Source organism: Cebus imitator, unplaced genomic scaffold (assembly GCF_001604975.1).
Source record: "Cebus imitator isolate Cc_AM_T3 unplaced genomic scaffold, Cebus_imitator-1.0 Scaffold400, whole genome shotgun sequence".
In the NCBI taxonomy this organism is placed as follows: Eukaryota; Metazoa; Chordata; class Mammalia; order Primates; family Cebidae; genus Cebus; species Cebus imitator.
Genome location: NW_016107715.1, coordinates 366,075 through 378,450, shown reverse-complemented (window position 1 = coordinate 378,450; position 12,376 = coordinate 366,075). Strand labels below are relative to the sequence as shown.

The 12,376-nt window shown below is 32.9% G+C and overlaps 1 protein-coding gene across 1 annotated transcript in view; it reads left to right on the top strand.

Annotated features, from left to right (window-relative positions):
- The window catches only part of TRDN (triadin), a 310,496-nt gene that overhangs the window by 151,554 nt on the left and 146,566 nt on the right, over window positions 1–12,376 (top strand). The window contains exon 14 of the mRNA XM_037731458.1: window positions 9,965–10,018. Within this exon, the coding sequence (XP_037587386.1) occupies window positions 9,965–10,018 (54 nt within the window). The remainder of the gene's footprint in view (window positions 1–9,964; window positions 10,019–12,376) is intronic.

Below are 12,376 nucleotides of genomic sequence, written 5' to 3'. Positions count from 1 at the left end.
AACTGTACATCATCATGTGAGCCTGATTGACAGATGAGAATTGCTAAGCTTTTTGGTCTGAGAATTTATCATGGTAACCTCTACTGCATCCTTATTTTCAGCCTTTTCTAGTCTCATCATGTAATACAGAAGGCAATTGTGTTTGCTTCTGAGATTTCTTGTTGATGTTAAAGTCTTCAAAATGTACTCCATGGAAAAATACCTTGTAACATTTTATTCTTAAATGAATTCTCCAAACTCATCAAATTTAAAACTCAGTGTGTAGTTCATATTTATAAAATTTCTACTGCCTTCCAATGGGTTAGTCGGAATTCAGAGCATCTGCGAGATGATGAAGATGGGCCAGCTGGGAAGCCTAGTAGCTATAAAAGTAGAGTTCAGTTGAGCCACTTGTTAGAAGACCAATACCTTACCTTCTACCAAAGTATGTAGGAAATTGGGGTTTTTTTGTACTAGCATTCACTCACTTTCTCTTAAACACTTCTATGCACATTGCTCCAGCAATTGAATATTGACTCATTTATTTGTGCATATAAGCATGGATTTTGAATATTCAATGGTAAAAGGCAACCTCTGGGTTGACTGATAAAGAAACACATTATGCTTTATAGAATAGTTCTCCAGAGAAAGTGGTACATTTGCTGCAATATGTGAAAATGTGGGCTCTAGAAGCAATGTCAATATTCAGTAACCTTAGCTTGTATTAATATTATGGGAACCACTAGACTGTCAGCTAAATACCAACTTAAGTTTAGATCTGCATGCCTAACATTGGGGAATACTGGTCCTAAGAGGCGTGCATAATTCCTTTGAACACCGATGGAGAGAATGAAGTGGTGAAATTCCCTTTTAGGGAAGCCAATATTGAGAAGCCCATTTAATTTACCTAGATCATTAGCATGTGAACTGACAGTTAAAGCATTTGAACTCTTAGAACTATGACACAAACGTGAACTAAAGAACATTTCATGGCAGGTGCAGTGACTCGCATCTGTAATCCTAGCACTTTGGGAGGCTGAGGTGGATGGTTCACTTGAGGCCAGGAGTTCAAAATGAGCTTGGCCAACCCTGTCTCTATCATAAACACAAAAATTAGCCAGGTGTGGTGGTACCTACCTGTAATCCCAGCTACTTGGGAGGCTGAGGCAGGATAATCACTTGTACCTGGGAGATGGAGGTTGCAGTGAGCTGAGATGGTGCCACTGTATTCTTGCCTGGGTGACAGAGACTTCTCAACAAAAGAAAAAGAACAGTTCACCACACATTACAAAAAATCCACAGTCTCTAAAATTAAAAATGAATACGGATTGTAATCTAAATGGCTCAGTCATTCAGTGACAGTGCATTTTAAATACTAACTGCATATTTTCCCACACATCTTAGAAAGAATAAACAACATATAAAATCATTTCCATGTTTACAGAAATGAAATTGTTTATATATTAGGCTGGAAATGACATCCAGTATGTGGCATCTATCATAGCTTCAAAAATTAATTATCCTTTCATCCAAATTTTTGCTTTGCTTTTAACAAATGTTGATAAAAGTCCAAGGAGAAGATTGAGTGTTCAATATCAGAAGGAAGGAAATAATCAAGTGTTGCTTGCCTATCTTTGTTAGAGATTTCTTAACTATTTTTTAAGAGGTCCTTTTTGGTTTGTGAAGGAAAAGTTGCCCTATAACCTTTATATATTAGAATATTCACCAATAGCATATAATATCCCAATTTTATATATTATAAAACCTGAATCATTGCAATAATCATTTGAATATCAAATATCTTATCCCATTTTCTTCCCCTCAGCTGCTATCTTTTGTCTCACTATTTCCTAATTGTATTACTTACATTTTTTTCAATTCCTCTTTTCTCCTATATTTTTTTATTCTTGACTTTGATTTTGAAAACTTTATTTAGTAAAATTCCATTTTTAGTTATGTTGAGTTTTTGAAATTTGGACCTCTTTTTTGTGCTGTGCAATGTGTCATCGTTGGTCATAATACTGTCCTTCTAGGAAATAGCTATGTATTCCTGCCATTTCAATAGGGAAATTTTTATTTCCAGACTATGATGTACTTTTTCTGCCTAGGCAGATACTTGTACCTATGCTTTTTCTTATTTCTTCCTATGCATTTTGGGATCTTGCTATCCTAATTGTCTTCCCACTTCCCAGACTCTTCAATATTTTCCTCTCCGTTAGGTATTTTTTTTACTCTTTTCAAACAAAACAGGAAAAAAGACTTTGCTTGATCTTCCTGCTATCTTCAAGCCCCTTTTTAGTTTCCTTTTTCCTAGTGCCTTCCGCCATATTTGTCACAGGAATGGCTTCCACTCTCTACTTCCATTTTTTCACTGTCCACCTTAGACCTCTAAAAGCAGGCTTCCTTCTATCTTCATTTCCATTCCAAAATCATGTCCACAGTGGTTTCCAGGGATCGCCTAGATATATAATTTTATTTCATTTTATTTAGCCCTGAAGTTTGTTGCTCATTTAAAAAAAAAATAGTCTCTTCCCTGGCCTTGTGGAAATCAACATTTGGATTTTTCTTATAGATTATTAACTAATACATTTCTTGGTAGGATGATAGTCTGAGGCCTTGTGTTTATTCGTCTCTGGGAAAAATTGCTCACTCTCTTAATTTTAGTTAACACCTCTATGTGCATGACTTTAGAATCTCCCTGTCTTTTCAAGGACCATCCTGTCTTCAAATGTCTATTCAATATTTTCATTTGAATTTCAATCATGGCTTCAAACTTAACATGTATTAAAAGTTTTAAACTATGTTAAAATCTATTCTGTTTATCAGGTCCAAAATCTGTCTTATTTGAAGAAACAACCTTCTTTCTTTCTCTGTATATGTCAAACAAATCTCAAAAATGTATTAGGCTCATCTTTCAAGTATCTAACTTATTTTCTTTCCATTTCCATTAACATTTACTTAGTCTAAGGTATTATCACCTTACATAGAGCATTCTGCAACATTTTACCTGGCTTCTATGCTACAGGGATAGAAGCCCTTTCCCCAGACAATCATGGACAGTTTTATCTCTTCAAAACACTGCTGTGTAACTTTCCTGCCCAAAAATGCAGTAGTGCTCAATGTACTAAGACAAAAGTCTACCTTATTTGCTGATAATTCAAGGTCAATTATTTTGACCATAATTTTCTTTTAAACAAACTTTAACATTTTGTTTCATTAAAACAAAAACTTTAAACAAATGAAATTTAACAAATTGAGCAAAAAGCAATTCATAAATCTTGCAGAATTCAAAACTAAAGAGTTTCTGAGAGCTCTGCTCAGGTGGGCAGTGAGCTGTTATAACCCAAACAGGAAGTGAAGTACAGAAAGTGCTTGATTGGTTAAATCTAGACACTTGCTTTATTTGGACATGGTCTGATCAGTTGGCTCCCTGTGACTAGCTGAAGCTCAGCAGTTGTGATTGATTGAGACTCTGTTTTCTGTTACAAAAAACATATCCTAAGTAAGGTTTCAGTTTGTTTACATACTGAGTTAGGCTACAGTTCATTACGAAGGAACTCACAACGTGAAGACAGCCTCAGGCCAATGGCCTTCTGCTTATTTCACGTTTTACTTCTCATTAACACCAATTAAGACTCTTCTGCTCCAGTTGGATTGATTCATAATTCCAAAATACATTATCATTTACTCACTTTGCAACTTTCTTTCCCTTTCCCCTTTGTGGCTCTATACCTTATCTCTCCTTTAATTCTCCCCCTCCTCCCCCTGAGATGGGGTCTTGCCCTGTTTCCCAGGCTAGAGTGCAGTGGTGTGATCTTGGCTCACTGTAACCTCTACCTCCCCGGTTCAAGCAATTCTCCTGCCTCAGCCTCCCTTGTAGCTGGAATTACAGGTGGCACCCCCATGCCCAGCTAATTTTTGTATTTTTAGCAGAGACAGGTTTTACCATGTTGGCCAGGCTGGTCTCAAACTCCATGTTTCTTTGAGTCTTAACTGTTCTAGAAAATGTATGCTTCTCCTCAGAAAATCATTCCAATTGTTGGTCAGAATGCTTGCACTTAAAATATTATCAAAGCAAAAAGAATGCTTATTTTATGGTATAGGGAACTATCAGGATGAGTCTCAATAATAAAAATGAATAATCAATAAATTTGCGATGAAAAATAACGTAGGCAAATTATTCTACTACTTTTATCTGTGTTCATAATCACTGACTTTAATAAGTCGCTATAAAAGATAGAAAGGAACCTTGAGTGACTAGCTGGTGCTGTCTCTTTGCTTAAGGCAAAAACATTTAGGACCCCTCTAAGACAGGTATTTCTCTGGCATCTCCATAAATGGGACTTCATATCTTCCCATAGAATTGCATTCTGTTGTTTTATTAGATAAATGGAATAAGCCTTTTTCTTAGTCTAAATGTAATCTGCCCTTAATATGTCAAATATTTTCAAGAGTAAAAGGTCAAATGATCTGTATCTTGCTCATAACTTCCCTTTTTTAAAAAAAAGTTTCTTCTACTAACACTTAAATATATTGATAGCTTGGTCTTCAACTCTAAATTGTTGATTACTTAAGAAACTTATAATTCTCACACATTTTATCCAGACAACTAGATGATGCGATGAAGGAGAAATGCTCATTATGCTGATTGATATTTCCCAATCATTTTCTGTTTGCCTGTGCTTAATTTTTGGAAAAAGTTGATTCTATGTGTAACATGTATAGGTAGATTTTGACCTACATATAATAAAAGAATCAAAATTCTTTCTTTTTCAAATTATGAAATCCTTAGAATGATTTAAATGGAAGAGATAATCTTTTTAAATATTAACAAATAGACTATCTTAATAGCCATGGAATAATCAAACTTTTTCTGAGTTAAACTCTATAATGTTAAGTTATTAAGGTAAAGGTAAAGTCTACTTAGATTCTAAAACAAAACCCATGGCTTGATGAGGTGAAGATTTTCTGGGGGAAAAAATATCTAGCAAAATTATGCTACCTATTGTAAATCATTTTGCCAACTTATTTGGATTTTTAACCTCTAGCAATAACAGATTATTTTGATAAATTATTCATATTTCTGCATTGTGCGCTTTTTGCAATTTACATATCTGGCTGCAAATAGGCCCTTCTTTCAGGCTTCACTCCTCTTGGTCACACAGGATGGCCAAAGGCTGCTTCATGATTAATTTCATCTCAATAGGGTAATTATCATACTGAAATGAAGCAATGCCCCTGAAATATGCTTTCCTAGAGCTGTAAGTACAAGAGGCTTAACCTAAGACCTTTCAAGTATGTGGTAACTTTTAGCTTCAATGTTAACCTTTCTCTGTTTTGGGACTATTTGTATCTAAAAATAACACTGGATTTTATAGGAATAAAAAACAATAATTTAGAATTTGATTTAGCAGGTCATTGGATTGCAAGATAATCTGTCATTAGTTTCTACTATCTTATGCAAAAAATAAAAGATGTGTGTATATTGAGGGGTCGAAGTTTTATATTGCTGGGTCAAAGTTTAGCTGCTGAATCAGTAAATATGAATTTTTCTCCTGGCCTGTGGAAAAGCCATTTAACTTCTCTATATTTAGTTTTCTTGCCTAAGAAAATAAGAACAGCCTAAGTTCCTTGTAATATTGATGAAGCAGCAAGATATGGCTTTAAAGCTGTTTTTGTTTCTTTGGAAAATTAACAAAAGAAATTTGATTCATAATTTGAACCCGAAAAATCGTTTATCTCGAACATGCTCTTAAATAGAATTCCCATATTTTCATTTTTTGTTGTTTGTTTTCCCTCCTATTCTTTTACCAAAATCCATGTGATTTAATTAAAAATTTGCAAATTTGTCTGAATTAGTTAATTTTGCAAAATTCCCAACTGCAGTGTGGGTTACCATATATTCTAATAAAAATCTAGTTCTAAAATTTAAAGTTAATACACTTTCTGAATAACACATAATCAGTGATCAAAGAGAAAAAGAGATTTTGCATCATCCTAAAAGTGACATAGATCTCCGAACTTAACTTTTCATTTCAAAGCAGTCAATTGGATTCTTTTTTAATAATTAGATTTTCTGTGCCATTTCTCACATGTTTCATAGAGACAATTTTTCTAGCAGCTTGTTGGCTCTGGAGTTATAAAGTTGACTATGTGACAATCAATCAGTGATCTCAGGGAATTTATAGGGTGGTAGGAACGGAAGTTGTACCAGTAAATAATTATATGATTTCACATTGAAATTGAAATAGAAATCTGTACTGTGGAGGTCAGTGGGCTGAGTATTGTCAATGACCAGGATAAAGTCTGTGTGGTATTCGCCCACTCTCTGCTTTACCACCTGCTGCTACCCATTCTCCTGCCTGTATCAGTTCTTCTCTATAATGGCTAGCCATTTCACTACAGCTGGGGGGAATCTTTCTTATTTGTTTTGTTGTTGTTATAATTAAGGGACTGATGAGTTATCCAGGTATTTGAATAACATTATTCTCTCTTTTGAAGTAATAATTGACCTCTACTAACTTACTCTAAAATTAAAATATAATGAATGCACTGCTTTTTTCTTTTCAGAGATGGGAGAATGCTCAAAAAATTTTAAAATGTGGGTAGGATTCTCAAAAATACTATTATTCTTTACCTGCTGTCTGTTATCCAAAGACCAATTCTGGAAGCTGACAGTGTAGCAGTCCATTTGCTACTAAAGTTATGCAAAATCTATTTTTGAAAATGTAATGGATTTGCACTTTACATTAAATGAAGTCAAAATATAAACAGATTCCTAGAAATGAAAAGTTAATCATATTAAACTAATATTTAAGTCTGCATACAAAAATTGACTCCTTTAACGAAATGTTTGCAGACTAATAATATCTTTTCAGTTTTGTAAATCAGGTTGTTCCATGTCTGTGGAATCAGAAGACATTGAAACATTTGGTTCATCTGATTCATGACAATTTGTTTATATAAATACAACATGTGTCAGGGATCTGTAACTACTAACTTCTCTGATAATTTTCTACTAAAACACCCCCAAGTGAATTGTGCTGACATTTTAATCTAGGTCCATCCTGTCTCTGATTTAAAAGTCCAAAATATTATTTATCAATTTCAGAATTACTATAATCGTTGAATATTTTTATGGTCATCTGTGTTTTATTTAAATAATTGTACTTTATTTAAAAAAACATAGCTATAAACAAAAACTATGACAAGATAAAATCATTTGATATAATGAAATTTTCATTAGAATATGTGTAGAGAAGGTAGTACACATGAAATACTGTAGTAGGTGTTGGAAACAATGGGTTCATTACCTGTCTTCCTTATTTTTGTACAGATTTAGGATTTTCCCTAACAAAAATCTAGTTTCTTTTCTAGTTGGCAGCAATCAAAAGGAGACAGAAAAATTATTTATAACAAAAATTTGTCTGGATTAATGTGTTTTCAGTTGCACAATGTTGTGCAGCCTTCTCATGTTGTACATCTATGGACTCAGGGTCGATTCTTCCCTAATGTCACGCAATTTTGAAAATAGAAATGTGGTGGAAAAACAGATATCAAATCTGATCGTCTTTGTATGTGTCCTCAACAGTTTCAAGGATGATATTGTTGTTGGTTGGGTGAAAAGGCATTTGGTTTTAAACTGTTAATTTCTGTTGAGATACACATCATGTAGTAGTTTGTGAACTGATATTTTAGATTGGTGCAAACGCAATTGAGGTTGGTGCAACTGCAATTGCACTTGCTCCAACTTAATAAATTAACTTTAAAGCTTAAAATCAGAGAGGAAGTTATGAAGAAAACACATGATACTCTGCAATCCTGAGACTTACCTCCATTAAAATCATTCTTTTTCAGGTAGGCATTGTAGAATGACCTCTTTAAAATACACTTTTACCTGGAAACAGTACCTTCAATGCATCAGTATGCATCTGTGGACTGTTTGGTTTGGCATGTGTTGCGGGGTGGGACAGTGAGGTGCAGGGAAGACTTAGGCAGGGAACTAAGGCTTGGTAGAAAGAAGAGTAATAAGTAAGGAACCCTAAAACATGCCCAGTCAATGTTCACACAGCCAAACTGAGGACAGGCTATGGTTGTTAAAGGGGTAAACCCCAGCCTGTTGGGACACTCAAATGGGAAAAGCTCAGCAGTCAGGGACATGTTTGTGAACCTGACCATGGAGGGAGAAAGCAGCTAACCGATAAGAGAAACCGATAAGGCCCAGCAAAAGCCCTACATAATTTGCAGTTGTTTGTGACCTCCATGACCTAATAGAATCTTAGGTGTGATGGGTTGTTTAAAATCAGTGATTTAAGAGGATATAAAGAAAAAGGAGAAGATAGGAGGAAAATTGACTGAAATTTTTTGCAAATATTTCTACAAATTCTAAGGTACCTTACCTACTAATATTTTAAAATATTTTTATTTAAAATTTAGTTACAAACTACTGTATAATTCTCTGATATGTTGAGATCTCCAATAAGTAAATCATCTAAGCAGAATGGTGTTCTTCTGGTGAATTTTTGAGCACATTATTTTCTTCCTTTCATCCATTTGTTTTAGTCAACAATTGTTTAATACTTGTCTACTAAATGTCAGTCATATATTATTACTAATTGAAACCATCTAGTCTAGATTTGACAAAGATGGCATTAGCATGCATGTTGGCATGGAGTTTTCCTCCAGAAAAAATAATTAATTATGAAAGTATCAACGGTAAATTGAATTCAGTTTTGGCAAAATATATTTTGTCTGAAGAAATAGCTACAGTAATTAGAATTATTTATGGATCAAATAATACTTCTTTTATATAGCAACAAATAAAAATTAGCATTTTTATGATCATGGTAATATATAAATGAATAAATTTTACCAACAAGAGATAAAGCATGAATTAGAAATCCAATCTCTTTTGTTTCACCCAAATCATAGAATCTTTGCTTATGATTCTTTGCCAAATTATTCTCATGCAACTTGTCATTTTATAACTCTAACTAGTATTACAACATTAAACAAGTTGTAATCAATATTTGACAATAATTAAATGAAAGATTGGATATATATGTGAATCAACTACTAAATATACACCTAACTTCATGTCCACACATAATTATTCCTAAACATGTGATGGATGGATGACATGTTTAGGAATGTCATCCTAAACAAATGACCCAATCTTACTTTCCATTTTTACATAATAATTCAATTATTGAAAACAGCAAAGACAGCCACAAACCATACTAAGTCAAATGTGAAGTGAGCCATTAGTTTTTGAAAATTTTATTTACATATTATTTCCCATTCTGATTAAATATATTTACATGTATCATATAAGTTTTTTAAATAAATCTTGTTTCTTTAAAGCAAAATTTCTAAACAAAGAAGGAAAATATAGCAAACAAAATAAAACAAAACCTAGAACAAAAGGGAAGAAAGATTAGAAATGAAGCTCGCTCATTCTCTCACAAATGTTGTGCCCAAGACCATACAAATATTGATTGATTGGTGCCACTGCAATTTAGGGAAGGGCATTTTATAGTCAAAGGCTTGAACTTGAGATTGGTTGTTCCAGGCTTTATTGTCACATTAGTCACTAAGGGACCTTCAGTAAGTCATATTATTTGGTTCTACGTGTACCGTCAATTTCAAAGGGCTGGTGATACAGATACCATTTACACAGAATTCTGAGATTTCAAATTCAGTTGCTCAACAAATGCAAAGTGATATTCTGTGGCCAGTTAACAGTGAGACAAAACAGTTTTTGGAATCTTTATCTTATGTTTTAAATTACTTCGGTCAAATTTTTATTTCAGTAAACTCCATTCTCAGCTATTCCCCTAGCAGCTATTTATTTCTTAACAAAAATTCTGCTTGTCTAAGGCAACACTTTTTATGCTCATTTGTGTTTGTGCTCCCTGGCCCCTTTTTTATTTATGTATTTTTCCAAAATGATACTTCATAGTAATTTATGTTTTTTCATTCTAAGAGCCAGGAAAAGCTCCTGCAACAAAACAAGGGACGATGAAAATTACAGCACAAGGTAAGCAATAAAACACTTTAAAAGGTATTGCCTTTAAAAAAAAAAAAAAAAAAAAAAAAAAAAAAAAAAAAAAAAAAAAAAAAAAAAAAAAAAAAAAAAAAAAAAAAAAAAAAAAAAAAAAACATGTATAGCACGTTATTGACAAAAGCCAAAGCTGTTTATTGCAGAATAGCACCATCTGCTGGGATATTGCAAAAACATATTGTTGCATGAAAATTCACAGTTCAAGTATTTATTTAGTAATTGGAGCAAGCATGACTGAGAGTAATGCCAGTTTTCAGAGGAACTGTTTAAGGACCAAAGAACTAGTCTTGGCTCCAAGTTTCAGTATTTAAGCTTTATATATATTTCTAAAAATAAGCCATAGATGTATATAAAGAAATACAGATACAGATATAAAATAATATATACTTTCCTATTATTTTCAGGATACCTTGTAATTTATGTCACATGAAAAAATCAGAATTTCATTAAGTCAGTATTACTTCATAAACATCAAAACTGTAAAAATTGGGTTCCAGATATGGCTACAAAATAATTATCCTATTTTTATGAGCCATCTAAGACAATTAGTTTCATCATTTATGAATATCTTCGGGATATCAAAAGCGATTTCTTCTCAAACCATGAGGAGCAATTTGATGAAAGCATAGGGGAAGGGCACAAATATGCTCTTATTTTGACATTAATAATCTGGGAAAACTTTATGGAACACACTTAGAAAATAAAAGATAAAATATTTACTGGAGAATATCTTTATCATCTCTTCTATGCTACATTATATAATACCAAGCAATAAAGGAGATACACACAGGTGATAGTACAATTTTGGGGGGTAGAAGGCTCTCATAGCAAACTCCTTAGCATATCACATGATGGATGACCAAATGCATTACATCTGCACAAGTTTTCCTCTTGTATTTAATCTTGTACCCAACTACATGCAGAATCATCCCCAAAATATTGGTAACATGGGTTTTTTTAAATGCCATTTGACTCAACAATGTTGTTGTTTGTGAGCAATATAAGTTAGAATGGTTAAAGGCCATGAAACAAGTTTTTTAAAAAAGTTTAAAACAAGTTTAAAAAAACCTTGTTTTTCTTTAGGAAAGTTCTGATAAGGAATATAGTAAATATTATGAAAGGTAGAAAGGTAGGACAAATATTATTACCTTTGATTTTTTAATACATAAAAATGCAGGTTAGGGTGAGTTCCATAAGCAAATGCTTACCAGTTTAAGGAATCATTGCTATTAGTGTATATATGTTCTCCTAAAAAAACACAATCACTTTAGGCTCCTTCTGTTTGACTGAGACTTCTGAGGATCATAGTGTAGATGTGGAGCTATAACTTGAGGCAGAAATTTCTGTTAGTTACTTCAGCCTCATGTTAGAGGTGTCAAGAGGAGGAAAATGAAGAGGTATCTGAAAACTTGCTTCATATTTGAGCTTGAGGCGCTGGGCTTTTTAAACTACATTTAACCATTCAAGATTTAAACTACAATGGACAAGGCAACCTCAGAACTTATTCTTTTAGAATAAAAGATTTATTGTTGAGTAAGTAGTAACCTAGAGTTTCAAAGTCTTGTTAGAATTATCCTTGGAAGGAAATTGGATGAAAGGATTGATGAAGCACAGTGAACAAGGCAAGAGTGAGGTATTCTGTGTATGCTTTTACTAAAATAAAAATGACACACCAATGCAGGGACATACCAAAGCGGAATTGCGTATTGTTCACATCACTGCAAATCCTCCATAGACCTTTCTTACATATGCTTATTTTAACACCACAGGCATATAATTAAATATATAATTAAATTATGCATACAAATAATTAATATTTGCAAGGACTTCATGTGAAGACAAAACTTAAACAAAATTGGCAATAATCCTATTTTTGAACTATAAAGTGACAAAACTGATCATGATGTTTGTGGCATGGTAAAAGGCTAGATTAGATCTGTCCGTTTATTTATTTTTAACTTTTACAACAAAGGACATATTAAAAATCTGCTTTTTCATATATATGTATGTATATATGTTCATATTTATTTATAACTATTATTAAGATTTAGTATATATTATTTGGAATTTTAAAATAATTTAAGGAAATTATTTCAACACCTTTTTGAGGCACTGAGAAGACTACAAAATAAATATCTCTCTACTGTAGGAAATTCCAGTTTGGAGATCTAAGAAATTTAGGTAAATATAAGAAGTAAACAATAACTATGAAAGGCTTTTGTTTCTATTAAGACGTGAGACAATAACCTCAACTAGGATGGTGGCAATGACATAAGAAAAAACTGCAAATGTCATTCACATTTTGAAGAATTAATGTTTAATAGAATATATGAA